General features: G+C 39.7%; 1 protein-coding gene across 1 annotated transcript in view; it reads left to right on the forward strand.

Moving 5' to 3' along the window:
- Positions 1 to 6,939: 6,939 nt before the first annotated feature.
- The window catches only part of SMURF2 (SMAD specific E3 ubiquitin protein ligase 2), a 61,751-nt gene continuing 49,119 nt past the window's right edge, over positions 6,940 to 19,571 (forward strand). The window contains exon 1 of the mRNA XM_032199501.1: positions 6,940 to 7,034. Within this exon, the coding sequence (XP_032055392.1) occupies positions 6,983 to 7,034 (52 nt within the window). The 5' untranslated portion in view covers positions 6,940 to 6,982. The remainder of the gene's footprint in view (positions 7,035 to 19,571) is intronic.

The raw sequence follows: 19,571 nt of genomic DNA on the forward strand, positions 1-19,571 counted from the left end.
GCTTTTGGCATTGCTGTCAGTGGCACCCTGCTCTCGGCATTAGCATAATTAAGACTTGGAGAGACTTACAATATAGGAGATTTTACTGCTCATCTTTTGCAGACAACAGAATTATTGTTTCAAATTGATGCTGGGCCACGGGGGATAGGAAAGATTAGAGAAGGCCTGGTATTCCTTTAGTGGCTAAATATTATGGCTTGGTTGAAAACAGTGCTTTATGTCAACTGTTTTAAATAGTTTGGGCTGACAGTCTTCCTAATAACACTTCATTTGTCTAAGCTGCATACCACTGGGACAAATACACAGTGTCAAGTTGAATCAGACTATATCTAGAGACAGATGTTGTAGTACGGTAGTAAATTCTTGATACATGTCACTCAGAGGAGATTGCTTCTAACTGTCTTATTCAGGAAGGTCTTTTATGAACCTATTTATATTAGCCAAATAAATCCAAGGATAAAATTCACAAAGCAACATGAGAAAGTCCTGCAGAGTAATTGCATGATGGAATATGCAATTCTTCAGGGAAACCTTAGTAATTAGTTGGAATACTTAGCACATAGCTCTCAAGGCACTTGACAAAGCTAGCCTTCAAAGAGTCCAGTAAAGGCATTGTGTTATCAACAGTATTTCATGGATAAATAAGGTGAAATCAAGCAAAAATTGTCTTTTTTTTCGGGGGGGGGGGGGTTGGAGGGAGCAGGGAGGAGGAATATTTTTTTTTTTCAGACATGTTACCCTTTAGGCCCAGGTCATTGAAGACCTAGTTTGTACTTTGAGTTGGCACTCCTGCTGATATTGAAGGTAAGACAAACGAGGGAAAATCTTTAGGCCTAAGATATTTCACTATGCTTGAAGACTGTGAAACTAGGCTCTGCCCTTTGCGCTGGGCTGCTAAAAATGTTGTGTGAAGTCTGTCATTGGGTCAATGCAGGTTCAACAACAGGGAATGGTGTTGATCTGAGTTAGACAACAGTGCTGGAGATAGAACACTAGTGTAAATTAGAACAAACCCCATTTAATTTGCCCAAGCACCATAACATGGTTTCTCACTTTAAATGAACAATGGACTTACCTCTTTCAGAAAGTGAATTTTAGACTCTGGCTAGTAATAGTAATAGAGTATAATGCAGTATCTCTATTTATGATATGTTAATAACCTGTCTTTAAAATCTGTTTGTTTTTTTCTTCTTTTTCATCTAAAGTCACATTAGGATAGTGCTATCCAGTGGGACCTTGATGAGGAGGAAATAACATGGCTAAAGAAGTGCATGGAATATCTGTGCATCAGTTACTAATCTGCTCTGGATGGATGGATTTAGAAGTTATCTTAGTGACTAACCACTGGAAAATCCTGTGATATGGGAGCTCATGAATTTTTTTGTAGCCACAGCTGCAGTCATTTCCCTTCAGAGACACATCATTTCCCCAAGACACATCCTGTCTCAGAGGACTATGGTGTCTGCTGCTCCCAGCTTCTGCCCCCTTTTTCAGTAGCCAGCATATGGGTGGAGATTTCCTTCCTAGTTTCTTCTCCTGAAAAGTTTCATCTCAAGCTCCAGCTTGAGAAATGGATTGAATCTTGACCTCTTGCATAAACATTGTCTCTGCATGCCAAAGGGAATCTTAGTGAGAACCAGAGCCTCTGTCTAGACATGTTTCTTCATCATATAACTCTGATAGGTATGTCTTCCATGGCTGGGTTAACTCTCTTTGTCTCTGAGTAGTAACGATATCAGAATTAAACCAGATATTTAAGCATGTGCATTTGAATACTTGAATGTAGTTTACTCAGTTCACCAACAACCAAAGCAATGCAGTCTGATAGTTATGATCTGCAAATGATAATAAGTAGTTTTGTACAAAATTAAAGTATTGATTGTTAGTTTTCTCTTCCTGAAATGCACAAGCATTTTATATGTAACTTCAGTAGAGTTTGATCTTTTCATACAGGATAGCAACAGGGAAGGTAACAAAAGGGCTCACAACGGTCAGAATTCCATTTAGGAACAAGACAAAAATGCAATGGATCTGCAGTGAATCTAGGAAGTAGGTTTGCTATTTTAACATGTCATGAATGGATTAGAGAAGGATTAGAAGAAAGGTGACTAGAGAGGCAGACAAGGGGAATGGTGCCCATTGCAGGCAAATATGTTGATGAAGGTCAAGGCTGAGAGAGATCACAGAAAGCAGTGTTCTAGGTGGCATTGGGAAGTCATCACCTGCAAAATCAGTGAAGAGGAAAAAGATTCTGCAAGTCAGTTCTGCAAAATCAAGATATCTTTTTTTTTTTTCATTATCTTTCAGACAATGAAGCAATATGGGGTCCAAACGCATCCTCTTCTGAGATTCTCACAGTAGCTGTGATATCCACTCTGATCACTTACACTCATTGTTCTCTTACTGCATATTTCAGGACAGTAAGTATTTTGCTTATACTTAAGGAAACAACTTGTTTAGGTCATTGTTCTTTTGAAAGACAGTTTGCCCAGTAAAGGAAGAGCTAGTAGGAAGAAATACAGTCCAGAAAATTTTAAATGGTTGCATTTTTCAAAATTATCTGAGGAAAATACTGTTTTAACCTTTCGATTTACTCAGAAAAGCTTAACAATAGTGGCAGGACTCTTTTGCTTTCTTGATATCATCACAGAGGCTGGGGAAGAATGTAGTGTAACACCAGCCAGCTCTCATTACTGCTAAAGGAATGTGGTGTGATTAAACCTCTATACTGAAAGAAATGGAATGTAATTCTTACATGTTCTTTTGCTTTGAACATATGCTGAGGAATGAGTTTCCAGTGTGCTCTTCCATTTCTAAAAATGCAGAGGACCTCACCTCCAAAAGATGAACAACTATCCTCTTCTGAAAATGAGCACTATTTGGTTAAAGACATTTGTTCACATTTTCCAGTGTCCAAAACCACTAAATCCTTTGAGAACTATCTGTGAATGCAAAGCCTTCATTTTCTTCCTACTGGGAAATTCAAGAATCAAGGCCCCTTTTTGTGCAGCCATAGAACAAAAGATTTTGTATTTCTACATATTCAAAAATTTCACTAATACCAACTGTTAAATTTGTCCTTCTGAAGTCCTCTACAATGCTGTCAGAGTCCATGTCTGAGCTCACCCTCTCTCTGTACACCGTCTCCAGTGTGTATGCAGACTCCAACTGTGTCTCAGTTGCTAACTTCTGGCTGAAGAAGACTAGATGGGACTTCCTCCCAAGTCCAGCAGCAAGGCTGACATCCAAAAAGTGAGCTGTGGGGTGATGCAAGGCACTCCCTTCCCTCTGGATCTGAGCTAGCTACCTCATCTTGAAAGGATTTGTTGCTCAATGATATCAAGTTAGAATGAAACACAGATCACTTGTCAGCAGTTAATGATGATATTTACTTGCTTACCTCACAAGATCAGCACTATTAGGTGTGAAACCTCTTCTCACTCTTGAAATGGAACTACAGAAACACAACATTTACTGTAACCCATTGGCTTATAAAACTTAAAGCTAGATCAGTGAGATATCTGTTCCATTAATCTGAGAATATTTTGAGAACTTGGGGGATAGCACTGGCACAAGAAACTCTCTGGATCGTAACATTCATGTGGAATTTTTTTGTTGGAAAAGTAGCACTTTCAATCATCAGGTGCTGTCAGTATCTTTGGTCTCCTACATTCCCTGCAGTTCTTGGCACTTTGCAAGGCTCCCTGACCTCTCTTCGCTGCAGATCTTGCACAGATCCTTCACTGAGCTGCTCGTCTTAAATTCTGCTGCTTGGCAATCCTACTTAGTGAAGGGGAGCAATGAATAAAAACGTCGATTTCCCTACAGAAAATTGTGAGACATCATGGGACAGAAACATCTGTAGAACATCCAGGGTACAGACATTGTAATGCTTGCACAAAGCCAGAAGGGAAGAAAAGAGCATTTTGCATCTGGTGCATTTGTCTATCCAAGTGCAACATAATCTAGGTCATTTCTACAAACTTTAGTCAAGAAAGGACATAGTCCTGACCTAAATGGGATGTGCATTGTCTGTGAGATGCTAATGAGGGATAAAGCCCCCTATTAAATACATACCCACTGAACAGGGCTTTCTTAGGTGTCACTGATGCATTTTGGATATATCAGTAAATAGTCTCAAGTCATGTAGTTTTATTTAAAAAATAAATAAGTATAATCAAATACTACACATCTTTGTGTGCATGGCAGTAACAGTAATCTTGCAGCCACTGCATTCTGTATAGTGACCCAAATGCATGAATTCTCAATTAATGCTCTAACACTTGCAATATATCACAGGATTTTCATTGAAAGGCCTGTTCAAAAATCTTTGAAAAATGTATACTTCAGCAAGTTGCTTTCTGAAAAACTAGGAAACTTCATTAAAAAACAGTTTTAATGAAAGCAATAAAATGTCCATATATTTACTAAACAATGAAACACTTTATTTAATCCCAATAGTTGTTTTTTAAATATTAGCATTGCAATGAATGTCTGACACACTAGCTATCCTTTAGAAAAAGATCACGTAGCAAGAGTACTATATTTAACATAACCTGAGATACTTTTGTCAAATCGTATCAGAATTGTTGAATGCTACATCCCAAGTGCACCCCAAGACCCCAAAAACAAATAACCATCACATTAGGAAAATGTAGAGTAACCTAGAAAGATGGTAAGCATGTGAAAAGTGGCTTTGTATTTTGTTTTTCTATTCAGTTCAGCAGTGGCCAGGTAATGTTGCAATATTTGCAAGCCATCAGCCATTTGCTTTATATAGGTGGTTTTGGAAATGGATAATGACCTGGCTATGTGAATTTACAGCAGACTGAAACTTTAATAATATGACCTTCAATTATTAAGGCTGATTTTTCTTCCTCCCTTTTTTTTTTTTTCTTTTTTTAATGCAAGAATCAGGACACCTGGAATGTCTTTGAGGTACATGTGAATTTATGTAACTATGATAAAGCAGCTTTTAACTGTTTCAGTGCAGCATATAAACCATAGAATCAGCAGGTATATTGTGTCTGTGTTTTGTAGTAAATTAAGGTTAGACTTGTTTCAAATTCTCTTTGCTTGAAATACTGGGTAAGCAATGAATGAATCAGGGCATTATCTCTTGTGCTCTAGCTATACTGTAAAGAAAGATTCTTTGCTAACACTTGCTATCTTTATACTCAACAGGCTATTGCACAGGAAACAGACATAATCCTGGCTGAGGAAGAGGCTCAATCCCAGGACTTCTCCATTCCCAGGTGAAGTGACATCAGAGTAGTGGTGCTACTGCAACAGAAAGCATTGAAAATTTCCACCTGGAAGAACCTGGTTCTTAAGAAACGCTTTGGGAGGAAGGAGATGTGAGTCTATACATACCCAGTGTGGGGAGGGGACACGTTCTCATTTTAAGGGGGAGAACTTTGAGAATCATATCCCACTTTCAAGGCCTTCAGTGGGAAAAACAAACAAACAAACAGTTCCTGCTCCCAAATTTGATTTAATGAGGCCCAAGACCTGAGCTCAGTCAAGACAGGACAACTCTAGACATGCTAGTTCAGTTCTGCATTGTGTATAACTCCAGAAGGTAAACCTTCTGGGCCATGCAGAAGCTACATTATAAACTTTATGAAACATATGACCTATGAAGCATAGGTCATCTTTTCATCCCATGTCTGGATCGTGTTTCATAGCCTGGATCCTAATCTATGACTACCTGTATGATAATACTTTACAGGTTGCCTCAACAGGAAGAAGACAGTACAATGACAGGACCGAATGAGTTGCATGCAAACGTATAGAATATTAGTAAGGTTGATAGTAAAACATAGGTGTGTGGTTTATTAGCAGAGTTTTCTAAGTTAAACTACTGTGGCAACCTTCACAGCTTTTCTGGGAGCTTTTCCCAGCCTTCAGAGGCCCCTTTGGCACTTGTGCTGGGCACTACAGAAAGCTATCTGAGACTCAGTGCAGCGTGGTGCTCACAGGAGGTGCACGCAGGGTTGGGAAGACCTGGAAGGAGTCACCTTTCCTCCAGGCTGAGAGCTGAATTAGGCCACACAGTGTGAATACAAGGCCTTTTGTTGACGATGTTCAGTTTTGAGAATGACAATTAACTGCTAATTTTGAAGAAGCACAGATAACGAGTGAATCAGTCCAAAGTTTACAGTTTCCAGGGCCAGCCTGTGCCACCCTCCCTGCGCAAAGTACTGCCCTAGACCACAAGCGCTCCCGAACGTGGCTGTACCTGTTTCAGTCCGGCTTGCAACTCACACCCGTGTGCTCGTTTCCCATTTGTACCTTTGACTCTCCTGGCCCAACCCCCCCGCAACTTCATTATCAACTTCCTCCTCTTTTATTTTTTTCTCTTTTTTTTTTTTTTTCTTTTTTTTTTCTCTTTTCCTTTCAGGCCGTGCCAATTCACCCTCTCCCCCCCCTGCTGCCCCCAGCTCTCCCAGGAGCAGCGGGCAGCTCGCTACCACCCGGCCGCGGCCCCCAGCGCTCCGCTCACGGCCGGGCCCCGACGAGGAGAGCGGGAGCCGGGAGCGACAACCCCGGGCTGCCGGCGGCCTCCCCCGAGGGCAGGGCAGGGCAGGGCAGGCCGGGGGAGGGAGGGAAGACGGCCGTCCATCCGTCCGTCTGTCTGTCCGTCTGTCGGTCGTGCGGCTCCGTCCCTGGCTTTGTTGTGCTCGCCGCCCGGGCTGCGGGCTAGGGGGCGGGGAAGGGAAGGGAAAGCAAGGGAAGGGAAGAGAAGGGAAAGGAAGGGAAGGCGGCCGCGTCTCCTCCTCCTCGGCGCCGGCCCCGCTCATGGCGACGCTGGGCACATCCGGGCTTCTCCTCCTCCTCCTCCTCCTCCGGCGGCCGCCGCTGCCCTGAGCGCCCAGCCCGACTCCATTAGCGCGTCCCCTCCCCCCGGCCCCCGTCCCGGCCCCAGAGGCAGGGGCAGCCCCGGGCCGGGCAGCGCCGAGCCCGAGCCGCGGCCGGGGCCATGTCCAACCCGGGGGCCCGGAGGAACGGGCCCGTCAAGCTGCGACTGACAGGTGAGGCTGAGCGCTGCGCCGGGGAGCCCCGGCCGGGCCTGCCGCCGCCAGGGCCGAGCTGGGCCGGGGGGGAGCGGGACGGAGCGGGACGGAGCCGGGGGCTCGGGGCTCGGGCCGCGGGGAGGGGAAGCCCGCGGTCCCCGGGGAGCGGCGGGGAGAGCGGCCGGGGAGCGGGCGGCGGGGAGCTCCCTCCCTCCTTCCTTCCCTCCTTCCCTCCCTCCATGTGTATTTGAGGTTGAACCTGGGGTTGGAGGAGTCTCAGGCCTCAGGAGGAGAAGGTTGGGGGGGGGGGGGGGGGAAGAAGGGGGACAATTGAAAGAAAAGGAATGAAAAAAAGAAGTGAACTCTTCCTTCTCCTTCCACCCTCTCCTCCCACTGCCCCGCACCGCGGGGTCCGCGCCTCGGCACCGAAAAGTCTCGGCGGGGCCGGGGCGAGGGGAAGCCGGGGGCTGCCCGGGGCTGCCGCAGCCCGGAGCTGCCCGGAGCGGGAGAGCCGGGGCTGGGGGAAACTTTGAGGCAGCGGGCAGCTGAGCCTGCTTCCCGGCTAACCCCGCTTTCTTTTTATTTTATTTTTTTCCCCCCCTTCGTCTTCTCAGTGCGAACTTGAAAGAAACTGTCACACGCTTTGTTTTGATCTCTTTGTTTGTTTATTTTTTTTTCAAGCCAACTTCCTTAGTTGAGATTGTGTACAGTTCGTTTGATATAGTGCCTTATGGGGCCAGCCCTATTTCAGAAGCCGTCTAATAGTCACTTGACCTCTAATATTTGAAAATATCATAAAAACTGCTCATCTACGTGGTCGGAAGAAAAATAAGTTATTTCTATGTACTTAAAGTATCTTGTTTTACGTGTAAGAACCTGGGTGAATAGGTTCAGAGAAGAAATACAGAAGTTCTACAAGAGCTTTATTTAAAAAAATACGGAATTCTTTATAGAAAAGAGCTACCTAAAACCACTGTAAGTCCCCTACCCTCCCCCCATAAGATAAACCATATTTTGTGTTTTGTGAGCGTGTGAAGGTAAGCAGTTAGAAGATAATGGGTAATGCTGCAAGTACTCTGGTCTGCAAATAGTGTTTTTAGCCAGCTTGGAAAACAAATGTGTTTAAAAAAAAATGAAAGAATCAATGTATTTACTCTTGGTGCATCTGAAATACTTTTAGTTTAATGTCTTAATAAAAAGAGGTAGTTTCCTACATATTTTTCAAGGTATGCTGTTTTCATAGGGAAAAATAAAATGCATCTGCTTATGTTTTACTTTGGAAGTACTTTGACTCGATTTATAATTTAGTTTTCATTGAGATTTGTGGTTGTCTATATATTGCACTTAGAAATAAAGCCCTTCATTTAAGCATAGCTGGGATATAGCAGGGGACAGCACTGCCTTGTTTTTGCAGAGTGTTTTGTAGCTTTCTGTTCAGGTTATTGCTTTATTGATGCAGTACTTTAATGCTTTTTTTCCTGAGTGCTCAGACATGCTTATCTTTGAAACATTAAAAATAGTCTGGAGCCTTTTGTAAAAATATGGAAAATACTGTTTACACAGTTGTCCGTTTCAGCTTTATATTTTGTGTTCTATTTTGTTTTATATTTATATTATTTTTATTAAGGATTAAGCATGTCATCTAATCCTGTCTTTGACAATATAAATACGTTATAGGGAATGTGATTGTAAGCCAGAAATAGGCTGTGGTTTTATATATTGAGGAGACTGTGTAGTTGAGCAATCAGTCCCCAAAAGAAGCAGGTATGTTCTTGAGGAATGTTTCTGAGATTTTTATCGTTTTATATTTTCAGAGGGATGGATGCAGCAAAATTGTCTTTAAAGGGACTATGCCCCATTTAGCAGCTCTTTGCAGTTGCCGAGTACCACTTCTGTTATTTGGAAGCTTATATGAAATATTAGCCTATTTCTCAAGTTAGAAAGACTTGAGGTATTTTATGCTTTAGCTAACTGTATGTTGTTCTGTATAAAGTCATTTGTTGTAAGGAAGTTTTACATGTCTAAGGAAAGCTGTTATAAGCATTTAATTTTATTAATTGAGCTGACATGTTGTCAGTTCTTGCCTGGGAATAGTTTTAAGGATTCTGTGTGGTTTCTATTACCCTGTTTGATTGGAAAAGCAGTTTGAGAACTCTTGAATTCTAAAACTGTTTGGAATTAAAAGAATCTGTATATCTCAGTGTTTTTAAAAGTTTATTCTCAAACTTACAAATGCTATATAATCTTAATTTTCTTTGGCCTTATGACACTAGCAGTCTTCTGTTTTGGCTTGAATATTTATAGGATTAATTCTGTAAACGTTGTGTAATACTTATCTTTTCTGTTCATTATCTCTAAATTAGATGGTATAGATTAAAAATGGATTTCAAGAACTGGATTCAATTAGCAGTTTTTCAGGACATAAACATTAAAGGTTTAGATGGAAAACATTGTTTTGACTGACTGGATAAATGACAGGGTAATGTTTGATGTGAGTCCAAGAACTGATCTGGAGCTAGTGCCCAACTTCTCAGTCCATCTTGAGGAGCCAAATAAAATATTTAACCTAGGCCTCATTTTGCAAAAAAGGTTGATTCTTTGTTGGGACCTTAAGAAAGTTCTGAGAAATGTTTGGCATACCTTTACACTAAGTGTTTAACAGTTTATTTAGGTCTGGGTTCCATAACAGAGAAAAACCACAGCGGTGGCATACTTCTAGTAAGTTTTTATTTAGTTTACAGTGCATCTGTGTTATATGTTTCTTCAAAGATTATTCTTCTGCTTGTAGTCTTAGTTGTCTGTTGTAAATATCACCCAGGTCTTTAGTGATGTGTATATTGATGCATTTTGCACAGTCTTGAACTATGCTAGATTATTGTTAAAATACAAAAATTATACCTTCGATGAAACTTCTAGTATGGGGGTATAAATGTTTGTTTATGATTAAAATATAGGCAGTGTAATTTAGATTAGCTAAAGCCTAGAGTCGTGCTGGTCTTCTCCAAAATTTATCTTAGCAGCTTGTAATAATGTTATCCAAGGAAGCTGTAATGTAAGGAAAATTCCTTTAACTCCGTATTTTTTTTTACCACTATTTTATCTAGTCCAATTCTGAGTATATCTGAATTCTATTAGAACTGCAAGTGCAGTCATCCCCTTGCATTTTTACTGTGATTTTTCCTGGTGTTTTATTGAATTTGTGGATTTGTAAATATACTATACTCTTTTCTAAAGCCACCCTCATTGCTGAAGACTATGTTAATCTCTTATTTTTCAAACCAAGCAATGACCATTGCTTCCAGTTGCTCAGTAAATATTGTATGTCCTAACCTGTGAATTTTCTCATGTTGAACTATTACATCTGCCTGCTTTCATTTACGGTGACAGTTATCTGAATGAAGTCTATAAGGCTGTCCTTATCAAGCAGAAAGATATTTTCAAAGTCACTTTGAAATCCGCAAAGCTACGTGAACGCTAAACTATATTGAGTTAAATAAAGGCTAATGCATAATTAAACTTAGTTTAGGTCTTCCAGCTAGCATTTGTTGTCAGAAGAGTTAACAAGTGAAGATATTCTGATAGCTACAAAGCACAGTTACGCTGTATTAAATGAGGTTGTAATAAATATCCCACAGATAGAGTGGGAATGGGCTGGGAAAGTTTTGTTGGTAAAGAGTTGGAGGCAGGCCTGAAGAGCTGTTAGATCTGGCTTTCTCCTTACAGTGGGCTTTCAGGTTGCCTGACAGTTTGCTAATTGAGGAAATAAAAAGCACTGGATCTGTGTGTTGGAGAAAATGGGTAGCCTCTCATCTCCTTTCTCTCTTGTTGATTTTACTATATCTTAATTCCTTACAGTAGGAAGGTGGTACTGTACTTTACTATAAGGTTATACTATTGAAGGCAGAAAGTGCTACATTTTTTTAATCACTTCCTAGGAAGTCTTGCTATGATACTAATAATATTCCTTGAGAAAGGTATATATTAGTTAGATAAAAACCAGAATATTCTCTAAGTTTTGCAACATAATGTGGAATGTCCAAACCTTTTAATTTTGTTAGAGGCAGGGCTGAGGTTTATGGATAGCGGAGTCTCACTTTAGGAATAGTATTATTGATTGATGGATAAAAGTAGCTACCTATATTTTTGAGCATCAAGGCTCTGGTTTCGTAGTTGACTTAAATGGTAGTGCAAGTCTAGATCAGCTTAAAATCAGAATTCTGTCTCTTTTCCCTTTGTAGACCCTGGTTTTACTTTCCTCCCCTGTCCCTTGTGTTGACTCCAGCAACTATGTAGCTAGCTGTGTAATGAGCTGAAAACTAATCCTACCAAGAAGAAATGTTTTTTTGCGGTGAAGGGATGTGCCATGAGAAGCTGAAGAGAGGGCAGGACTGCTGCTTTGACCAGCAGCCTGTATTTAGATGGGCTTTAGTCAACAGTAAAACAATGGGGTTCCTTCACGTAAGGTGTATTTGACTTAATGACTTGACTTACTAAAAACTAGCATTTAAGAGATTGGAATCAATAAATTACATAGTAGCTGCATGAAACTAGTCCAGTTATTACAAAGTCAATAGGCATGTATCTAGTAGTAAGAGTGTATAGGGAATGAGGGGTGCTCCATATTTTCATTAAAGTGTTAAGTGTGTGTTCTGTATGTATATATAAGTATATAGAGAGATATACTTTGTGTATGTGTATATATATAGTGTGTAGTTGTAGATAGTTATATACATATAAATCAGACTCCGTAGAATTACAGTAAACAACTGAGCAGCTGTATAGAGCATTCTCAACTGCTTGTTTCAGTGGGATCAGCTTATATGACAGAGTTTTATTCGTCTGGATATAAAATAAGGTATTTGTGATCAAGGATATGCAATGAGATATAGTGGCAAAGATCAAAAAGGATTTGGAGAAGGCAATCATAGTAGGAAAACCATCCTACACAAATTTCCAGTTAAAGGAGTAAGAAGGCCCGATATTTGTCCTTAGTTGTAGAATCAGGAAAGCATCGAGTGAAAGCCTAGTGGAGGATTTATGTTTGTAGGTAATGTATGGGACATATGTAGGAGACAGATGGGGAAATCCACAGACAGCTCTCATGTTTAGAAAATAACAAATAAAGCTGGGAGGGGAATAAAATAGAATTTCTGGGTTGGAAAAATTGTCACTAGTTTTCAGAATTGCACTTTTCAGTTACATTTAAAGAGCTTAAGCTATACCATAATGTCTGTCTGCGTAGCTGAGTAACTCAACTATCAGTGACAAATTCTTTTCTGTTTTCTTTTTTGGTAATCGCTGAAAATCTGATCAGGCCCAAGATGAAGACATTTTATCTTTGTGTCCTTAAGGTGAATGAGTTGATCCCTAAAAGAAGACAGCTTTTAATGTTTTGTTCTGTTTTATCTCATGGCCTTTGAAGTGTATCTTTATCCTTGCTTTGCCATCTTACCTAAGATGACATCTTGCCATTGGGCCACATCTTTCTTGCATGTGTTTGAAGATGTGGGTAATTTCTTTGGGTGTCTTCCCTCCTGTCATCGCAATAATGAGATGACCGGACTTCTGACGCGACTTCATGGCACGTGTACATTGCTACGCCGGCTGTTTTGTGCGTGCTTTATTACATAAAATTTAAGCATTCATGACACATGCGGTGTCTGAGATCATTTTAGTGACTTCTGAGAGGCTGGTGAAGATTAATGTCAGTAATATTAGATAATGCATACAGGAGCAGCTCCTGTTTGTTTCTGCTATTAGCAGAGCACATTTCCTCTTGGGGAAAGAGAATCAAAATCTTGTGGGATGTTTGATGATAGCGTATTCAAGGAAGCAAACTGTTGACTTTTTCTTGGTACTTAAACTTTAAATACTCTCAGAGAAAGCATAGATAAGAATGCTTGTAACTTTAAAGAAATCTTCATCTGTAGATAACAAAGCTCGGGACTAAATTGGCTAAGCATTATCATCTCAGTTTAAGTGGGGAAACAGGCCCAGAATGGAGAATTGACATGGTTGAGATCATAAAAAGGATAAACCAGGTAAAGCTGGGATTTAGAGCCATTATCTTTTGACTTTCTGCCCATGGACATGGTTCTTCTTGAATGTAAATCCACAGAAAACGTGGTTCTGTTTTGGGCCTTCTGGGACTATGCATTTGGGGTGATTCAGGGTCAGTTCTCTCTCACACAGTATATTTGTGTTACGCTATCAGCTGTATTTTAGCATGCTGCGGGTTCTTGGCAATTACTTTTTTATACTTCAAACTACTTTAAGAGATTTTTTTTTTGGTTGTTGCTCAGGGAAATTAAACTAAAAGGATTGATCTCTCCAGAAGTGTGTAAAAGTATTGCTCAGCTGATGTGTTACTCATATCCTCAAAATTCTGAAAGTGAAAGAAAAAGCAATATTTCATTTTATATGGCTGTATCCTGTTGTTAATTTTCTGGAAAGAGTTGATCAGTATGTATTTAACACAAGTGACAAGGATTTTCTTGCAGAAAGGGAGAGTTGCTCCAACCATGGCTTTGGTGGTGTCATTTGCTGCTGTTCAGTGTGTACTTTCTATAATTAATTCATTTAAGTTGTTTCAAATATGCAGAGCACTTACAAACTGTTATTTACAGGTCACAGTACAAATATGTACCCAGGTTCTACTATTCCTGCTTAAATTAGCATGTGTGGTGCCGTATTGTCACAGATGCGGAATGACAATGCCATGGTGCGAGCACTCCCACCCATAGCACCATTTTCAGGATGCACACTGTGCTTGTTCCGTGCTGTGCTGGCACACAGGATGGGCCAAGGAATATATCCGAGTTAAAATCAATCTCTTCCTCTCATCCCTCTTTTTAACTGGGCATAGAGGAGGTCTGTTGTGGGTGGGCTTGTGTGTGGGTGAGCAGTGACTTAAGCCAGCCAGGTGCTTGCAGAACAGCAGGCTGTTTGTGGGGCTGGGGGCCTACCTTACCCATCGCAGGAAACAGTTTTAAACCAGTGACATACGTTCATTTTTGTTCTGCCTTGACCCAGATTTTAATATTACTAATGCAGTTAAGTGGAGTCAGAACTAATTATATCTGTAATGATGCTTCTTTTTAACATACCTAGCTACTTGATGCGGAGTTCTGTGTATAGCTGCATAAATAAATGCAATTATAGATGCAATCATGCTCGTATTTAATTGGAGGTGAGAATCTGTATCAGTAATAGTAGGGATGCTTCCTGAAAACTTGAGCCAACGTGGTGATCTTTTTAATAATACAAATAAAGACCAGGCTGTGTGCTTCTAAAGCTGCATGTGGCAAAACTGCTACTTTGTGCAAATCGTAGGAGCATAGATGGAGTGTACTCAGTAAAAGTTTGCTTCATTTGAGTAAAAGGTAGTCAGCTATATGCAAGTGTTTTTGGGGAAAAATGTAAATGAATCATCTTTCTTGGTGGGGGAAGAAAGATATATCTGGGTTAGAGTGTTTATGACTATGGCTTGTTTAAAAAATAAATACATCCTTAAATGTGTGTTTAAAAGAACTGAACGTGTCCAGGTAAAATGTATAGAATTACATTCATGCTTAACTGCCTGAGATTAGAAATTTATCATATTAATTATGCCAAACATTTAGGTGTCCTTATGGCAAATAGTTTTTCAATTTGACTCTTAACAGATATTTTTTACCCTTTTATTGTTCTGGGTAGTAGCATTGTGCCTAGGTGTAGAAATATTAAGGTGTCCTTTTTGTTGTTTAGTGGCATAAGTACTTCTGTCATGGTTTATAAGAGGTGATATCAGATGTGATCTAAGAAACTGTGAAAATGGAGCTGGTGTAGGTAGGTGTTTAGTGGTTGTTTGGAGGGGAAAAGAGTCACTAGTAATGGTGAAACAGGACAAGGAAAGGCAGATGTGTTCAGGAACCAGCTGGAGGAGCTGCACTGACAGAGGGATGTGGAGGGGCAATACAGTTTTGTCATTTTAGAGTGGAAGCAGAAAACAAAAGTAGGGTCCTGTACTTGGGTAAAACATACAGAAATCTCCATCGTATTTCATGCTGCTGGTTACAAATTCTGCTCTTAGCCATGTAGTGATGATCGCATTTTGATCATGCTAATATTCAGGCATGCATTTTAAGAGAGAGACAATATATTCATGCTGTGAAGTACAACATCTAAATGGTAGTAGAGCTTTACTCTTTAAGAAATTAAGAAAGACTGATTAAGAAAGAGTTCACAGTGTATGAGGTATTAAATGACCAAACTTTAAAGACAGGTGTAATGCCTGTTAAAATGGAAACTTTCTAGAACTTTTATTTAGAGAATTCTAGGAGAAAGTTAACAAATGTTTCATGCTGCTATTACAGAATCTTCTTAGTAATCAAAGCCTGTGAACAACTGTAAAAATTCTAAGTGCCGTCTTTCAGAGTTTTAAATGGGTCATATAAGTAGTGTTCCCAAATGTCTAATTAGCAATTCTGGATGTTCAGTACAAGGTGTTAGGAATCTGGGTGAACAGAATCTTCAAATGTATATATCACACGTTTTTGTAAGAAACTGTTGGTAAAGTGTGGATTGGGGAAAATTGCTATTGACCTCTGGTCAAACTAATTAATGCTGCTGCACGTGTGAAATGCCCATGCGTTCTTATAGAAGCAAATGCCATCTGTAAATTCAAGATGCCAGGCAATAATTTGGGCATGCCTTATATAATTGTGTATTTGTTAAAAAGTTGAAGGCTATGAATTTTTGTGATTGTACTAATGAAGGATTGGCTGAGATTTAGCCTGAAGTTGTGATGTCAAGTTCCATGGTAGCCTTTTTGTGAGAATCTTTCACGTTTGGGATCTCTACTTAAGAACTGGGTTGAAGAATGATTTTAAATATTGTTGGTTTCTACTTAATTCTGTAAAAGGGATAGAGAAGGCCTTTAAGGAGAAAGCGGCTTACAGTAATTATCAGTGGTATAAACATCATACCTGGCATGTCAGAAAATAGTTGTGTAGTTTCTCACCTCTCCTTAAATTGTCTGTTCCTGCCGTTCATAATGCCCTCCCCATACCTGTCTTAATAAGAGTTTAAAATTTCTGTAGTCCTATTTAAGACAAAGCTTTTGGTACCCCTCCCTAACAGCAAATGGTTATTCTGCCTGGGGAGCTGCAATATATCCCTATCTACCCATGTCTCGCTTGCTTCTGTGGCCAAGAGATCATGAAGAAATTTCTATTCATTTGTGAGATCTGAATGTGGCATTGTGAATATGTGCCTCGGATTTCCTCATTACAATATTTATCATTTTTCCTGAAAGTTCCTTTCCTCTGGTGAATTGTTCATCCTGTAGAATAAGTCAGCTATTTCCTGTGTATCAGCATAATGTAACTTAATCTATGCAGGGATAGTGCTTTGGACCCCTTCAAAAGCTTTATATTTTGCGTACGTTTGTTGAAATTTAGAGACTTTGCTCTCCACATTTAAACAGTTTGTAATGGTGTGGGCCAAGATTGGGGATTTACTCATGTTCTGCACCCGCCTGCATCACTGATGGAGTAGCAGTAGATGGAAAAAAATGGCCCTGGACAGTTTGACCCCTGTGAGTGTTACATCCGCACTTGAGCAGTGTGGGGAGCGACGGTTCCTGCAGTTGCTTCTGCCTCATGTAACTTGAATTCAGTTCTGAGTTGCTTTGTCTGTATGAGCATCTTTGCTTTTTATTCACTGTCAGTGGAATTTAGAACTATAGTTGAACCTGTAACACCAAGCTGAAGCCCATGACACCATCTACAGTTGGTGCTTCTCATTTTTTTTTCAGTTGCTATTAAGTTAAGCAGCCTGTTAACAGACATTTTTCGTGCCCAGTGCTTAAATTAGGCTGAATTTATTTTGGGAAGTGTCTGTTAAAATCTAACCCTTTTCAAGGAGATAAAAAAAATTGTGTCTCAGATCTTGTATTCTTGGGCAGGACATTATCAAGCGGGGCTCTGGTAGTAGGCAGATGTCTTTGAGCCAGCGAAGTAGTATCTGATTCAGCAAACAGCTGGGGACAGGAGCTGAGCATGCGGGGAGACCGCCTCATCCTGTTAATGCTAACCTTGGTGGTGTGAAGAAGGGCAATAACCAGAACACTGAGAGTTCAAAAGTTGGGTGAGAGTGGAGAAGGGCGTAACCTGAAACAAGGAACCACCCGGGACTAATGGACAGGAGGTGGGGACTGATTTTGGCAGGACAAGACGCTGGGAATGTTTTGGTGCCCAGACTCTAAGGTTGCAGCAGTGAACAAGACCCAAGCTTGCAGGGACAGCATGAATTCTCACCTTTCTGAAGTTTTTAATGCTTGGCTTTATAATGCTGTGTCTACAATGTTACAGTTACTGATTTGAGTATATGTCTTACAAGAAGCTGTCCTCATATAGCAGAGGTGCTTTATGAGAACTAAAGATATATAACATGCAAAGAATGCAAGCAGTTAAAGGTAGATAGAGGACAAAAGTTGAAGAACAAACAGCAAGAAAGAAACTCCACACTCCTCTTCAAAAAAAAAAAAAAAAAAATCTCCCACCTGCTACTTTGCTCTGCGTGTTCATCACCTTGATCCTATGTAGAAGTAGGGAATTAAGGGCTAACATATAAGGGGCCATGATTCATAATATAATTCTAAGAAAAGCTTGCAGATAAGATCAGGATTACTTCTTACATGTAGAACAAAAGGAGTTCCTCAGCTTTTAGCTGAAGCATGGTTTGTTTATTTTTTTTAAATCCTTGATTCTAAGAAATGATGCAGTGTAATGGCTACTTCATTAATGCTAGTATTTTCTTGCTTAAAAAGGGTCAGAAGACTTTCTATTCTGTAGATTGCGATGTTTCCTTGTGTAATCTACGTGACACCTATTTGCAAAGATTTTGGAGTTACAGATAATACTTTTTGTCATCTAAAGAGTTACCTGTTGATGATGAATTAATTGTGTGAAAGATTTGACCTTTTTTTTTTAGTTATCTTTCTCTGTCTATTTGATAATGCATTTGTATTGATCCTGAATGGTTTATCACTGATGTTTCCTGATGGATTTTGCATTCTGTGTAAAGATACGTCTATAAAAGAGGGGGGGACTGCTAATTTTACAGTGTGTTGCCACCAGATTTGTACAGGACCAGCTTGCTGTGATAGCTGAGTGATATAATACACTGTGCTTTGCTTACACTGAGTGGCCTGTGCTGTGAAACAGTTTGATCTTTGCTCCCATTATCTATTTAACACCTACATTTTTGAAAATATTTACAGTGAAGGAGGAACTCAGAAATTAAATGTAGGGCAGGTGTATTTCCAGCAACAGAAAAGCATTGCGTTGCATGTTAAATATCTCTTAGAGACCTCTTCCGAAAATGGCTATATATAGACAAAGTGAGGAGAAGTTTTAAGAATGATATCAGATGCATTTTTTTATTTAGTTAACTAAAAATAAATGAACTGATAGAATGTGAAACTGCTATGTTTCACTTTAAATAAACTTGCACTTAACCATGAAGGTCTAACCATGAAGAAGAGCAGCTTTTTTTTTTAAAACTGTTTTCATATTTGTACAGCGTTACTTCTTAATTCCTACAGTGATTCTTTTTTCTTTCAGTGTTTAACTGACAAAAGGTCAAAACAAAGTCTGTCCTATGAAGACCTCTTTCCCAAAATGTTGCTCTATTTCTCTTCTTTGTGAGCTTTGCGCAATTATCAAGACATTAAATTCTTGATATGTTCAGCTGATCCACTTTTTCATGTTTTAAGGTCTGTGAAAGCCCTAACTACTTCCTGGGGAATTGTTTAGCAATCCCTGTGATGTTACTGTCTTGAACTTTCCAGAGCTAGATGTCTGTTTCATTTTCAGGTATACTGCATGCATCACCTTTGTGCTGAAATAAGCATCTGTTTATTAGTTTAATAGTGAGTTGCCAGTGTTTGAGAGGTGAGCTGTATCTTTGTTACAAATATGAACCTAAATAGCTAAAGAATAGAGTGCAGTTTGTATCAGATAGGGTGTTAACAGTATGTTATGGAATTACCTTTTTCTAACCTTTTTGTTGTTGTTATTTGAACACTTTTTTTTTTTAAGGGCATGCTTTCTTCATTTTATTGGGTTGTATTTAAATTTCTTAACAAAAATAACTATATTGTAAATATTTTAATTATAGTGAACTATTTTATTGTTTCAGAAGTAAATGAATCATATTCTGGGATATTTTTTCCTGGCAAATATTTTTCTTTAATGATTACTTGGGGATAGCTTAAATTGTACAGATGAATAACACTTGAAATACAGTATGATTCATCATTGCAAATGCTACAATGAGGAACCTTGTAAAAATATATACAGACCTTTTGCCTTTTATTGCAAGAACAATAGCTTTACAGGGGACTAGACTGATTGTAGCTGTTGTGGGGCAATGAAACAATAGTGCTTCTTAAGTGCATCCAGAAGTGGTGGCCAGTTTCTGTAACTAAACACTGTCATTTCTCTGTATGCTAGAATCAGCACTCTCAGAAGTGTTATAACTTGGTGGTCTGCCTCAGGTAGGTCTGTAGAG

This window comes from Aythya fuligula, chromosome 18 (genome assembly GCF_009819795.1).
Source record: "Aythya fuligula isolate bAytFul2 chromosome 18, bAytFul2.pri, whole genome shotgun sequence".
In the NCBI taxonomy this organism is placed as follows: domain Eukaryota; kingdom Metazoa; phylum Chordata; class Aves; order Anseriformes; family Anatidae; genus Aythya; species Aythya fuligula.